This window comes from Amborella trichopoda, chromosome 11 (genome assembly GCF_054954075.1).
Source record: "Amborella trichopoda isolate Santa Cruz 75 chromosome 11, AtrichopodaSantaCruz75HAP2 v2.0, whole genome shotgun sequence".
Lineage (NCBI taxonomy): Eukaryota > Viridiplantae > Streptophyta > Magnoliopsida > Amborellales > Amborellaceae > Amborella > Amborella trichopoda.
The window spans coordinates 15,292,694-15,307,762 of NC_142346.1; the positions used below are offsets into that span (position 1 = coordinate 15,292,694).

The 15,069-nt window shown below is 41.0% G+C and overlaps 1 protein-coding gene across 21 annotated transcripts; it reads left to right on the forward strand.

The window, feature by feature from the left end:
* Positions 1–7,306: 7,306 nt before the first annotated feature.
* LOC18444847 (putative pentatricopeptide repeat-containing protein At1g16830) lies at positions 7,307–13,231 on the forward strand. 21 transcript variants are annotated; one of them, XM_088852502.1, is made up of 5 exons: positions 7,307–8,348; positions 8,462–10,100; positions 11,011–11,199; positions 12,232–12,771; positions 12,862–13,231. In XM_088852502.1, the coding sequence occupies exon 2, from the start codon at positions 8,502–8,504 to the stop codon at positions 9,801–9,803; it is 1,302 nt and encodes a 433-aa protein (XP_088708628.1). In that variant the 5' UTR covers positions 7,307–8,348; positions 8,462–8,501; the 3' UTR covers positions 9,804–10,100; positions 11,011–11,199; positions 12,232–12,771; positions 12,862–13,231. The 21 variants fall into 21 exon arrangements, 16 of the variants coding, with proteins under 16 accessions (XP_088708628.1, XP_088708622.1, XP_088708625.1 ...); XR_016044992.1 differs by having other exon boundaries at positions 7,330–8,348; positions 8,462–8,594; positions 12,232–12,757; XM_088852503.1 differs by having other exon boundaries at positions 8,212–8,348; positions 8,450–10,100.
* The last annotated feature ends 1,838 nt before the right edge of the window (positions 13,232–15,069 follow it).

The following is a 15,069-nucleotide window of genomic DNA, read 5'->3' on the forward strand; positions in this document are numbered from 1 at the left end:
TTCTCCTGAAGCACTCAACGTAGAGATCAATAAGATGATTGATCGTTTTTTAGCATGTCGTTGCCCTTTTTTTTTTTTTCAGTACTTGTAAAAGTTTTGACAGATGAATTAAGCGCTTCTTTTTTTTATTGACTTTACTGCATGATTTCATTCTCTCTTTACTTTTGCTGCACTTCATGTGATTCTTCTTAATGCCTTGTGATACTTTCATTATCCCAAGAGGCTAATATCCTAGGCCTTGTTTAGCCCCATGGTGGGCTGCCGCAGCTTGGATAGCTTTGAAATAGGGAGTCGTTGCTTTCTGTCCTTCCAATGTCTGATTGGCCAAAAACTCATAGTTCATTTTCCTCATGATTTGGTGAGCCTGATCGCTATAGACAGTCCAATCAGGAGGGGCCTGGGACTATGTTGGTGGCGCGTTTACTTCAAGCTCATAATAGCTTTTAGTCTTCGGCACAAACTCTTTGAGATGCTTTGAAGCGATACGCATGACCTTCAATTGACTCTGAAGACTGCGGACTTTGGTCCTCAAGTTTACTAGAGGATCCTGCCCTTGAGGGGGAGGAAGTTGCCCTTCGCCGAACTTCTCTCCCGAGAGGTCGGGGAAAAGTAAAATTTTTGGTTGGACAACGGTCTGAGGAACATCCTCTATAATTATAGCATTCGGACTTTGAAAAATTTTCCGTGGCAGTTGTCGCATTGCTTCGGCTTTCAAGAGTGCAATGGAGATATGCAGGACTTTCTGATGGCCTGGCGTATAGGTGATCCTTGGAGCCAGGAATTCTATACCCATGGCTTGCTCGATCTAAAAAATAACTTCTGGTTCATTTTTCGACCAAGGTGGCTCAGAACTGAGGGCAAAAGGTGAAGACTCTTTTTCAAACGAAGAGGGAGTTTCTTGAGGGATGATGGTTGGGATGTTGGAATGAAGAGTAGTTAGGGGTAAAATTTTGCCCTACGTTTCTTCTTCCTCGAACATGTTCATTAACATCCTTCCAACATCTTCAAATCTCCATGAGACAAGGACACATCCTTGCTTGTAAACTCGTGACCTTCATCATTTGGCTTCTGAGGCGACGCTAGATCTTTGAAGTAATATTTAGCATCAGCGTAATGAATTTCGACCACATGGAACGGTCTTTTGTCAGCATAGACCGTATGTTGTCTACCATCTTGGCTATATTTGAAGCACTAATGCAACATTGATGGAAGCACCCCCTGGTCATGGAGCCATGGCCGACTGAGGAGGATATTGTAAGAAGCGTCGGTGTCGATTACTTGAAACTGGGCGTAATTATTCAGATCACCGATCTTAAAACAAAGACGTACCGTGCCAGTAGGCTTCTCCCCTAATTGGTTGAACTCTTGAACTGTGACGTGGGTCGGGGTAAGATCTTTGGATCCTAATCGAGTAAAGATCCTCCTTAGATTCAGGTTGACTGCTGACCCTCCATCTAACATAATACAGTTGATGGGGCATGCGTGTAATTCGCCAGAAATAAAGAGAGGGCGATTATGAAACTTTTCCCCTAGTTGCAGATCGTCTTCTGAAAAGGTGATTGGCATACATCTTAGCAGAATTGCCAGGTCTACCTCGATATGTTCTACTTCGGTCTCGTACCCTTATGGGTCATAGAGAGCTTGATACAAAGCCATCCGGTAATCCTGTGAGAGCATGAGGGCATCGTAGACACTAAGAAGGGCTGAAAGCTTCCGTAGATGTCCTATCACATCATATGTCACCTTTTCTTGATCAAGGCCTTGTGCTCTTGGTCCTGCCACTGATTTGATAGGTATACTGGGTTGAGGAATAGGTTTGAGTAAAGTGGGTTTATTTTGGCCAGCTAGCTGACTTGATTGCACAGTGGGCTTGGTTCGAGTGGCAGAAGTTTGAGGTTTTGGAAGGAGCTGAGTGCATGAGATAAAAGGGGTCCCAGCAAATTGGAGAATAAGAGGATTGTTTAAGGTATTGGGATTAGGAAGAAGCCTAGGGAGCTATAGGATAGGCAGACTAGCCTTTGGATTTAGGGGCAATGGCGGACTGGGGAAGTTCAAGGTGCCCGACTTCTACGGTGGAGGTTGCAGCGTCCTCCTTGATCTGAGATTTATCTGCCCCATGATGGGTATTGTTCCTAAAATTTGCACCATGTGGCAAGCTCCCTAGGAATAGAAGCTTTGCCCTCTCGACTCTCTCAATCTCCGCTCGAAGTCAGGCTCAGGGAGCCACTGGGGTTTCTTTGACATTGACTTCTTGAGCTTCTTTGAAGAAGGTGGCTCTGCCTTGGATTTAGTCAGGGCATCAACAATTGTTAAGAATCCTGCTGCCTCTGCCAGGGTCTTTCTCAATCGCTTCCGTTGCGTCTTAGTTATGTTCGATCCCTCAAGTTCTCTATTGAGAGCATCGAAGTCCGGACATATCAAGGTTGTACATGCAGGAGACATAGACAAGGAAGAATGAGAAGCAGGAGAAGAAGGAGGAGTAGGGTTAGAAGGTGGGGGATTTTTAAGGTCGTTCCCCTCATCAGACCAATCTGGGCTACTTTTTATGTCATTGCCAGAGTTGGATAGGTGCAGGGGATCTTTTAGGTCTTTCCCTTTTTTAGACCACTGGGGAGTACTTTTGACGTCGTCACCCTCATTGGATGTGTGCGGAGTGGGAGATGAGATGGAGCATCTTCTTAATAGGAAGAAGAAGGAAAAAGGATTGTGTCAGGGATGAAGTTCAGCAAGGTTGGCAACGGAGGAAGGGGCCTGAGAAATTCCTGCTCGACTATGGGTTGAGCAGTCTTGTTTCTTCGACGAGCAGCCCTTGGTGCCCGTCTCTTTCTGGTTTTCTGACGTGATGTCAGATTCGTCTCGCTAGGGTGGCAAACCGCTCTAAGTTGGAGAACTGCTTCTCATCTTAAGGACTTGAGTCTTCTTTGGCCATGGTAGGTTATCCATGGCTGGGAATCAGGGGTTCCGCATAGTCTGAGTCATTGATAGGAAGGTCTTGGTTTGTGAGATTTGTTGCCTCAATGGAGAAGTGATTTGGGGATCTGTTACAGGGAGATTGTAAAATTCTTGACACTCCCGCATCTTCTCTGCGAATATATCAAGGAAAGTTGTGCATTCTGACAGATAATGACTTCTTATTTGATGAAATGGCACCAACGATCTTCAGTCCCCTTAGTAAGGCGGTGGGGTTGCCTTGCCGGTTTCGGTGTGATTATGCCTTCCTGAAGCATTATAATGAAAAAAGCATGGAGGATATCAGGCATTTCGTCTTCCTCTTGAATGGTTACGGCATGGGAGGTCTCAGCTGCCCTGAAGGCCTTCTTCAAATCTTCAAGCTTTATTTGACCTTTCAGAATGAGAGCGTCAATGATATCCTTCAACGTGTAGCAGTCATTTGTGGGATGATTGATCCTCGGATGGTAGGCACAATAATTCGCCTGAGTGTCAAGGCCAGACTACTCAGGGAACTTGGTTTCTGGAAGCTGGATCATATTATGCTCCAATAGTAACTGGAACAGAGCAAAGACCCATTCCTTCTTAAAGGGATAGACCTTGTTCCTATGTCTGGCGAATAATCACCCCAATCAAGGTTGGCTAGTGGAGGTATCCGATTGTACGACAGTTGTTGCTTGCCAGTCTGGGGTGTTACTGTTGTCACGGTTACCCCTTTAGAGAGGTCCAAAGTTTGGGAGGGAGCCTTCTTTGAATCAGTGACCATGACGGCTGCACTGATTACCCCCTTTTGTTGGCTGCCTCGTGTGTTATTCCGAGAGCTACCATTGCCCCAGTTGTTGGATGAACTTGTAGATGGTTGTCTTGTCCCACCATGATAGCATGACAAACGTTCTATGTGAACTGATTTAGAGATCAACTCTGACATGGAGATCGGATTGGAGGCCTTGACATGTAAAGCGATTTCAGGTCGCATGTTTCACACGCATGTCTGGACTGATTTCTTCTCAAGCATAGGATTAGGATGGCAAGAAGCCAAGTTTCTCCATCTTGACATGAATTGATCCATGGGTTCATCAAGTTCTTGAGTTAGGGTGACCCACGAGCCTTGTAGTGTGTGTGAGGAATGGAGACCGTGGGGTTTCCACCTCGAAGTGTTGAGCCTCTAGGGATAGAGACCAATGGTGTAGGAATGTGGGGGGTAACCTTTTGGCGACCCATAAATGCAATGGCAACTTGCTTGCCTCTTGTAAAAAGGGACTGAGTCGCCTTCTAACGTACCTTCGGAACTCAACCGGCAAGTGACTTGCCGGTGGCTGGGTGTATGCTGTGTGGGGCAACATAAGTGCTGCCCATGCAGGGCACCTTGTTGAGTTTCCATCATAGCGAAGAGATGGGGAGTGAAGGACCTTCAAGTCCCTCCTCACATCGGTCCAGGTTAAGCCCTAGGAGCTAAACAAGGGGTCTTTGCTCAAGAGAATGGTCGGGAACGAAGTTGAAGGACCTTGTTCCCTAGGGACACTCTCAAATAAGGGGATAATAAAATCTCTAATCCGGATACAGGAGTTACAGAACCCAGCAGCCATAAGTGAATATGAAAAGAGAATGAAAGTAGATAATAAAAGAAGAGACTAGCCAAACAAGACCGATTCGACTAAGAGGTAGTAAGTCCCCAATGGAGTTGCCAAGCTGGTTAGGTGCCTCGATCTCGCCCTCCGGATCCTGAAAGATCGAGCGGTGTGCATCTCGGGTTTTGGGGGAGATCCGGGATGTTTATGAGATTGCTCTCTCGGGAACCTCGTTCAAAAACGGAGGTAAGTGTTACCAACCAGTGAAAGAGGAATTTTAAAGGTGGGTTCGGGACTTACTCGGGCTGACTCGCGTGGGTGCTCATGAAGAAAGCCCCCCCAGTAATAAAACTGGTTCAGAATCGCCTCCCTTGGCTTGTATTCTTCTTATTTTCTACTTTTCTACAATCATACACGTATATGGCAAAGGTTATGGGATAGGTGGGTCAGACCTCACCCTTTTTCTCTCTGATGAAAGTACACGAGCATGTGCATCCAAAAAAGAAGAAAGAAAGACAAAGAGAGAGAAGAATTCGACCAAGTGAGAGGATCAGAGCAGTGACTAGGCTGGTGGATAATTGACCTAATGTGGTAGTAAAACGGGCTCGATAACTAAGACCGGTTCACGGGATCACTACTAGACGTTATTACTAATATCGACCAGCTAAGCACGATGGTCGGTCTATTGTGGCAGTAAAGCGGGCCAAGTGATCCTGGCGCAACAACATTATGGCTAGACGATAGGGTTACCATGAGAGGCTAACCTCAATCCCTCTTAGTCGAATGAAGGAGTAACAAAGTAGGGGTTAAAGAGAAGAAGCGAATAGACAGAAGGAGAGAGAAGAAGGAAGAGAGGAGAGAGAATAAACGAGAGGATAAAAGAGAGAGAGGGAAAGAAGGCGCAGTCGGGGCTAAGCATCACTGATTGTGTTAGAAGAAGAGAGAAAAAAAGCAATTGACGCTAAGTTTTGTCGACTGTATTAAAATAGAAGGGATAAAGAGAGAGAAGAAGCAGTCGGTGCTAGATTTTACCAACTGATAGAAGAAGAGAAAGAAAACCAGTCGGCGTTAGATCTTGCCGATTGAGAGAAGAAGAGAGAGAAAACCAATCGGCACTAGGTCTCACCAACTGACAGAAGAAGAGAGAGAAGACCAGTCGGCACTAGGTCTCGTCGATTGACAGAAGAAGAGAGAGGGGACCAGTCGGCGTTAGGTTTCACCGACTGACAGAAAAAGAGAGAGAAGACCAGTAGGTGCTTGGTTTCGTCAACTGACAGAGGAAGAGAGAGAAAACCAGTCAGCGCTAAGTCTCCCCGATTGATAGAAGAAGAGAAAGAAAACTAGTCGGCGTTAGATCTTGTCGACTGAGAGAAGAAGAGAGAGAAAACCAGTCGGTGCTAGGTCTTGCTGATTGACAGAAGAAGAGAGAGAGGACTAGTCGGCGCTAGGTTTCATCGATTGACAGAAGAAGAGAGAGAAGACCAGTCGGCGTTAGGTTTCATAGATTGACAAAGGAAGAGAGAGAAAAACAATCATCGTTAGGTCTCACCGACTGACAGAAGAAGAGAGAGAAGACCAGTCAGTGTTGGGTTTTCCAACTGACAGAGGAAGAGAGAGAAAACCAATCAACGCTAGGTCTCACTGATTGATAGAAGAAGAGAGAGAGGACCAATCGGCGCTAGGCTTCTTTGGTTTCATTAAACAGGGACAAATGAAGATAAAGATGAGAAGAGAGGATGAGAGAGAAAGAGGGAGAAGAAGAGAGAGAAAGAAGAGAGAGAAAGAGAGAGAAAAAGAGAGAAAGAGAGAAAAAGAGAGAGAAAATGAGAGAAGAAGAGAGAGAGAAAGAGAGAGAAAAGGATAGAGAGAGAGGGAGGACAGAGAGCTTCCTACCCAAAGGGTACCAGCCCTTTTCTTCTCTCTCATCTCTCTCTCTCCAAGACGTACTCACACGCTCAAGTAAGGAATCAAAATTTTTTATTCGATCTTCAAACAATCAATTGAAGGCCGAGAGGTCTCTTTCCAATGAGACAGTGCTTGTTTATATAGAATTGTGCCCAAACATGGGTGGATTGATCAAAATTAGACCTAATTGCTGAAAATTAAGATTTAATTGAATTAAAAGAAATTCTAAAAATGGGTACAAAATGGTAGTTTTGCCCCTGTCTAACAATGTGTGGAATTTCAATGCAGTCCATGCTGCTGCCTGAGAACTTGTGTGATCTTCTGTGGCTGACCCGAGGTTTTTTTGTTACCCGTTTCATCGAAAGATTATTGTTTTCTTGTAGATATCGACATGACGAACATTTGATACCAACTTTGAGTCATGAATCATGTTTTTTAGCCATGATCACGAAACTTAAAATTGGTTTGAATCTTGTAAACTTCAGATTGATAGTGCGCTTGTTCCTTGATGTTTTTTATAATTTTTTCATCGTAACGCACTAAGCATGCCATCACGATCACGTGAGAACAAACGAGACGTGATCTGGAGCCCGAATGAAGACTTCGCAACTTTTGAGTTCCGGTCGAAATCTGGAATCCGACGACCGAAATTTCAGTTACTTCATCGGCTTCATGCATGAAATTTGACCGTCCATCACGTACAGAGTTGGGACCAATGATAGCCATGGACCTTACGCACACATTGGAATTGGTTTCGCGTTGATCCGTTGCGTGAGCGTTGTGATTTGGTCCATCGAGCGAGATGTGTCACTGATGAATTTTAGTAGATTATTTTTTATATTAACACTTTTTTTTTGACTGCACGGACTTGTCTTGCTAGAGGAGTTGAATCCCGGTTAAATCGCTTGGGGGCCAGGCTCAAGTCGGGTTAAACGTTCCGAATCGATTTTGGGAACAGTGCCTGAGAGTGTGCGAGAGAGGGGCTCATCCCACGCCCAAGCTCATGTACCATTTAATGAGAGAAACCCTAGAATTCCCTTTCCCTCTTTTTTATTTTTCAAACACTGTAACTGCAAGAAACACTATGTGTCTCTCTGTCTCTTTCTCATCAACCCCGAGTCTTCTTTTTGTCTTTCCACAAAACACTCTAAATTTCGTATTTTCTCATTAGGTATTTTCCATTTCCCTTCACTAAACTAATTCAGGTGCTCTCTTGTATTTGATGGTTTTTAGTTTTGCTTCCATTTGGATGATTACAACAAGCTCTCATGTGAAATTTTTTCAACCATAATTTGTTATATAGTCATGTTGTTTTACATTTTATTTGAGAACATATACAGAAATCAATGATGGGTTATTTAAAACTTTTAAATGATAATCAGAAGGAGTTCTATCGGCATTTTTCGGAGTTGTTCTCATTTGAACTCTAATCTGAAGTTTATAAGCTGCCCATTGTCTCTTGGGGGTAAAGATTATGAAAGTTCAGTTTTATGTTTCCGTGTAAGGCATAATTTTGGAGTTTTGATCCCTAAATTTCTTCAGTCGTGGACAAATTTGGGCTTTTCTAATGATCCTCGAGGCAATTTTAAGCTTAATTCTGAAACCCTTTGTTCAACTCTATCGAACTGTCCATCTGATATATTGGGTTTAAGCCTTTTCTTGTGGTTTTTTGAGAACCCGTTGTATTCTATTGATGAGAAATCCCTGGAGTTTGCTGTTGGCACGGTTAAAAGGCTTATGAACCAATTTGAGACTGTCAAAGGCCTTATCGAGGGATTACAGGGGATAGGTTCATCCTCAAGGGCTCGGATTTTTATTCTTTTGCTTAGGGTTTTTTGGCATGGCAACATGTATGATTATACATTGGATACTTTCGAAGTGATGCAGAATTTTGGTTACATCCCCAACACCTTTGCTAGGAACATGGTAATTGATGTTTTGTTCAAAATGGGTAGTGTTAAAGTGGCATTATCAGTTCTCAGAGATACCCAATTCCCAAACTTCTTGTCATTTAATATTGCGATTAGTAATCTCTGCAGGTTAAATGATTGTTCTGGGGTACAGCAGCTTCTGAGAGGCATGGTGGCTAGGGGATTTCGCCCAAATTACGGTACTTATGCAATGGCCATAAGTTGTTTTTGCAAGGCTGGGAAGGTCATGCAATCACTACAGGTATTGAGCCTCATGATTGTTTCAGGCGAAGATGTTACTGTACCTATTTGGACTGTTTTAATAGGTGGGTTTCTTAAGGTTGGGAGTGTTGGTATTGCAATTGAATTTTTAAAGAAGATGGATGATGTTGGGTGCTTGCCTAATATTATTACATATACATCTATAATTCATGGTCTTTTTCAAGCAAATATGTTTGATCAGGCACTTGATGTTTGGAACTCTATGGAAGCAAAACGTTTTGTGCCTGATTTAATTTGTTATAACATACTCATTCATTGCTTTTGCAAAGTGGGGAGATATGGAGATGCATTACATTTATTTCATGAGTTGAGGAGGAGAAATCTGCAACCAGATTCATATACTATTTGCTCTTTGGTATCAGGCATTCATTCGGTGATGGAGACATCTTTCTTTTCCAAGTTGGTTTCAGGGATTAGTGTAAATCTTGACCTTATGGCATGCAATGCTATGCTAAATTGTCTTTCCAAAGTGGGTTATTATTCTAAAGTAGGGGATCTTTATAATGAAATTGTAGATGAAGGTTTTGTGCCAGATAATTATAGTTATGCAGCATTATTGGATGGGCTTTGTAAAGCTGGCCAGGTTAGTGATGCCATCGATGTCTATAATGGGATTCTTGCAAACGATTCTGGTATTGATTCTCACGTCCACACTGTTCTCTTTCATGGTCTAATTAGAAAAGGTATGCTTAACAAAGTCTTGCGATTGTTTAAAAAGGCATCCTTGGCAAATCATCAACTTGATGTCACTTCTTATACAGTCCTGATTAGTGGCCTTTCTAAGGCTGGTAGGTTAGAAGAGGCGTGGAGTTTGTTTAACCGAATGAAGGAAATCGGTGTAGTTCCAAATATATGTACATATAATGTCCTATTAGATGGCTATTGTAAGGCCAGAGATATTGGTTCTGTTAAGAAGTTACTTGAAGCTATGGAATCTGAAGGGATTGAAATGGATTGTTTGTCATTTAATACAATTATTGGGTTCTTGTGCAAATCACATCGGATTCGGTCTGCCATTAATCTTTTCCTTAGAATGTATGAATTTGGACCAACACCCAGCGAAGTCACCTACGCCGTACTTGTTGACGGTCTTTGTCGAGCTGGAAAAGTAGATGATGCATATCTATTGCTGGAGAACTATTTTGAACTTCAAGAGGTTGTGTCACCATATTCTGATAATTTCCTCTAAGTATGTGCACTATTTAGAGGTCTTAAAGCTTGGGTGGGGATCTGGTAGATGCACCTATGCAAATTTCAAAATTGAAGGAGGCGCATTTATTTTCCAATACTGTATTGTCATGCACTTGTGGAGTTCCCATTATTATGAAGTACAGAACAAGAGTTTGTAGTAGATTGCAAGTTCCAAGCATTGGCTGGCCACCATTTTTTAGAGACTTGAATATTGAATCTTTGAATATGTTAAGATTAAGCATTGGGCAAGTGGATTGATGATTAGAGTGTTTACAATCGCAGCACCATCTCCCAGGTTCAAATTTTACAGCTGATCCTTCCAATTAAAAATGTATATTTTTGGAATCTCGATGAAACATGCTTAAGATCATTGTTGATTCTTTGGGTCTTTTTGGGGGTTTGGAAAGTTTATATTAGATGTCAAGATCATGTCACCTAACCACAAAAACCTGAAAGACATATTTTGGAGTGGATGGTAACTATTTAGCTATTTAGTGATGTAGATCTCTGGTCAGCAATCGTGTGGTCTCATCTCCACATTGTTTTCTTGCATGTATCCTCAGTAATGCGATATTGAGCATTGTCTTCATTTTATGTGCTACTGCATTCACAACTGAATGTTTGGTTTTCTTGGATGTACACTGCTTGTTAGGGGATCTTACTGTTCACTGTTTCTTTTTGCTGACCTAATTTGAAATGTTTTGGAATTTGGTATCATATTTTCAAATGTTGTTAAGCATAGAGAGTAAAATTAGCGTTCTAAGTATGGATCAAAACTGATCACAGAAATAAGGAGTGAGATTAAAATTAGTATTCTTGCTCCCTTGGGCAAAGCCCTGACTAGATATATGTTCAGGACCTGAAATTTGGGGATCCAACCTACTTAACCTAGTTGCCAACCTAGAAAAGAAAAATAACATATTAACTCTAAAATTGCTCAGCAGAATTTCATGCATCAGAAAGGAAGATTCAAAAATTTTTTTTTCTCTTTTCTTGTTTTTTTTTGGTTTGTTCCTGAGATTACTCATTTTGTAATTGTAAGGTGATTCTCAAAATTTTATATTCTAAGAAATCCTCATAAGTGCTTGCTTTGGCATAGCAATGCTATTTGTGGCCTAGAAATTATTTGAAAGTGAGGGTTTGTAATTATGAAGTTCTTTTTACTGTGGTTTCTATCTCAACCTTATGTTGGCCGGCTTCTTCAGGAAAGAAACAAAAGGGAGAATGGTTAGAGGAGGATTCTATTTTTTATTAATAGGTAAAAGGGAGAGAATTGACTATACATGCCATAATCTCCAGTCCAGCTTATTTTGTACTCCTGCTCGTCAAGCCCAAGGGATTGTAAAGGAAGGCATAGATGTACAGTGTTTAGTCTTCATTCTTTTTTAGCATTGGTAAGCAATAGGGGATTTTGTTTGATTGTCAATTTGGTTATATTTCTGTTCTGCCTATTTTATTGATTTTTGTGTGAAATTGCAATGTCAAGTTGAAATTATTAACTGAAATGATTTAATCATATTAAGTGAACTTATGTTGTCGAGTTTTGACTAAAATGAATGCTCGCTGTCGCTAATGTTTAGAAAACTGATAGAAAGGTAATAGAGCTGTTTATAGTGGGGTTTTCATCTCACTTTATCATGTGATTTATTTAGATTTTTGGGCAGTGTTTTTTGCTTTTCTTATATGAAATCTATTTATTGTATTTCTGAATGAATCAATCAATTGTTGATTAACTAGCATAATAATCATATATTTGGAGCCAAACATTTTTGTAACGTGGGTCACACAGATCATATGCTATATGCTGCTTGCTATTTCTTTTATTGCTTCTGTCTAATTCTGGAATTAAGCTATCTCGAGATTTATGCCCTGTCTCTCATTTTCTTAGGTTCTCCTTTTTTCTGTGATTGTTTTGTCATGGATTTACATAGATTTGACTCCTAGACAAAAGTTATTTGTGGGAAGTGCTCTGGTATTTGAAATTGTTTTCTTGGATTTTTGCACCTGTGGGGACATTGCCTTATTGATTATCACAAATATTTATTTGTTTGGTTTTTTGCACCTTGGCTGCATTGCCTTTTTTAATACCATTTGACTCCTAGACAAAAGTTATTTGTGGGAAGTGCTCTGGCATTTGAAATTGTTTTCTTGGATTTTTGCACCTGTGGGGACATTGCCTTATTGATTATGACAAATATTTATTTGTTTGGTTTTTTGCACCTTGGCTGCATTGCCTTTTTTAATATCATTTGGAAAGTTTTCTTTCTCATGATCATGCCTTGATCTATTATTGCTACTGTTATCACCCCTTTTAGAGGAATTCTTTCATTTTGACATTGACATTCCCACTGTGCATCTCATGGCCTAGTTAGCATCAATATCTTACTCTGCAACTCCTAGTAATCCTTTCAATTTTGTTTTTTCAGCCTTCCCATATTCATATACCTCGTTCCCCGAAATTATCCTCCCTTCATTGCTTCCTCCACAGTTTTCATGCAAGCTTGTATTAGGCTTGCAAAATGTCGAGAGGCAGATCAAGTTCATCACAAGTGGCAAAGCCTGTCGAACTTGAAGAAAAGGTCGACCTCGATGGAGACAATGAGGAGGTAATGGAGGAGGAAGTTGAGTATGAAGAAGTGGAAGAAGAGGTAGAGGAGGGAGTCGAGGAAGAGGAGGAGCTAGAAGAAGAGGAAGAGGTAGAAGACGAGGAGGAAGTGGTTTATGAGAAGGAAGAGGAGGCCCCTGTTCCAAATGGGATTGATGAGGATGCAGGGTCCAAAGGCAAGGATGAGATGGATGTCAAAGCTTCCATATAAAATAAGGATGGAGAGCATGAAGAAATAAAACATGCTGAGCTTCTGTCCTTTCCACGACATGGGTATGAAGTTTATGTTGGTGGCATTCGTAAGGATGTAACCGAGGAGGATTTAAAGCAGCTTTGTTCCCTTATTGGTGAGCTTTTTGAGGTGAATATGCATTTTTTAACTGCTGTGGTCTCTTAAAGACTGTTTGGAAAATGTTTTTCATTTGTCTGATTTTTTCCCATTGGGTGACAGGTCAGGATTATCAAAGAAAGGATGCCACTGAGAATAAGGGTTTTGCTTTTGTGAGCTCTGATTTTTTCCCATTGGGTGACAGGTCAGGATTATCAAAGAAAGGATGCCACTGAGAATAAGAGTTTTGCTTTCATGAGCTTCAAGACCGAAGAGTTGGTAGACAAAGTGATTGAAGAACTGAGTAATTCTGAGTACAAGGTAGAACAGCTTTATCTAGCAAATGCTTTGTCACGTTGTCTTTGGTCTTGGATTACCTTATTGTATGGCCTGAACTTAATCTGATTTATGTGAGCTTGTCTTTGGTCTTGGATTTACCTTATTGCATGGCCTGAACTTAATCTGATTTATATGAGTTGTCTATTTGATACTCTTTTTTCTATGCCTATACACAAGAATCATCAAAAATATTTAAAACAAAAAAATCCATAGGTATGGGATGTTTTATGCACTGTAATGTGTGCTTCATGCTGCCATCATATCTTGCAGGCAAGAACATTAAAGGTTTCTTCTGCTCAAGTAAAGAATTGACTGTTCATAGGTAATGTTCCAAGGAGCTGGGGACAGACCTTATAAAGGTAATTAAGCATCATAATTCTGAAGTTTGACAAGTGTGATGCTTAGTTATCATTTTCCTTTTCTGCCTGCACCTTTGCCTGCCTTCCATGATTTGGAAACAATGGATATTTTAAATTCTCTTTGATAGGATTCTTTTTTGCATGCAATTGCAATGCAATTTTATGTATGGTTTTCCTGTTTTGAATGCAGAATGCTGAAAACCCAGGTCACAACTGTGGTTTTGCATTCCCTAGTATTATAATGCTGCGTGTGCTGAATATGAACAACACAAACCGAACCCCAAATTCAAACTTAATAATAGTGCTCCAACTGTTAGCTGGGAGAATCAGGACAATCCCACTGCTTCTGCTCGAGTACATATTATTGTTTCAGTTGCATCTTAATGTTTTCACTTCTCCATCTTAGGTTATATTAATTTGTTGACTTGAATTGTAGATTTGGATACTTTCTTACCAACGAGGTTATTTGTAAACTGGAAGCCTCACACTTGTGAATTAAAAACTGTGGGTCCCATCCGCTATCTCTTCACCATTGTCTGCTATTTCACCGGGTGTTTTTCCCTCTAGACACACACCATACCAGACAGTTTTCAGGACAAACGAAAAAGGAACAAACATGAAATAAAATAAAGAGGTAATACAATGGAGAAACAAACAAATAGAGGAGGTACCTGTCCAACAGCCCCAGCACCGAGAGCACCATAAGGATCCATGCCATAAGCAAGATGGCCAGGGTAGCCCGAAAGCAGATCAGCCTTTTTGGGAGTTCATTCCTGAAATAGGGTTCTTATCATGAGGCTTAGCAAGTGAACATTCAAGAGCAGGGCCTATCACAAATTCAAACAAAGTACCACTATCGGGGACAAATCCTAAATTAAAGAATTATAAGAGCATACCATAATCGAATGCAGTATACTACTATATGGTACTGCAAAGAGGGATGCCCCATCCCATCCTGATTATAAATGGAGATTAATTGTAACTGTGATGAATGTCACTACAACTTATGTCCACAATCCATCATAGGAACGGTCGTGGATACTTTGCATTGCATTATTCTTCATCAGGCTCCATTGGATTATAGTATGCCTTTACTGTAGACACGAAAAGTTACCATCTGCTTTGTAATTTTTAGTGTTCTCAAGTGCTCGCACAGCACTTGCCCCTTGCACAAAATGGATAAACGCATAACTTACATTTTCTTATCCCTTTTAGATTATAGAACAACTTTTGTAATTTCTCCATGGCATTCAAATTGATCCCCAGCTTATTTTGGGTAACAACTTTAGGCAAGTTTTTTACATACACAATTACGAACCGATGTTACATAACCTGAAAAGCAAAAATGTTTGCCATGAGACTTCCATGGCTAAGTGAATTGTTGCATGCAACATAAACTGAGTCCGCAATTTATAGAAGCTATACTATGCTCCAATTGCAGTCATCAACACCCGGTGAAATAGCAGACAATGGTGAAGAGATAGCGGATGGGACCCACAGTTTTTAATTCACAAGTGTGAGGCTTCCAATTTACAAATAACCTTGTTGGTAAGAAAGTATCCAAATCTACAATTCAAGTCAACAAATTAATATAACTTAAGATGAAGAAGTGAAAACATTAAGATGCAACTGA

Coding starts and splice junctions, on each gene's coding strand:
- LOC18444847 (XM_088852496.1), top strand. CDS start 7,794: ATGATAATCAGAAGGAGTTCTATCGGCATTTTTCGGAGTTGTTCTCAT.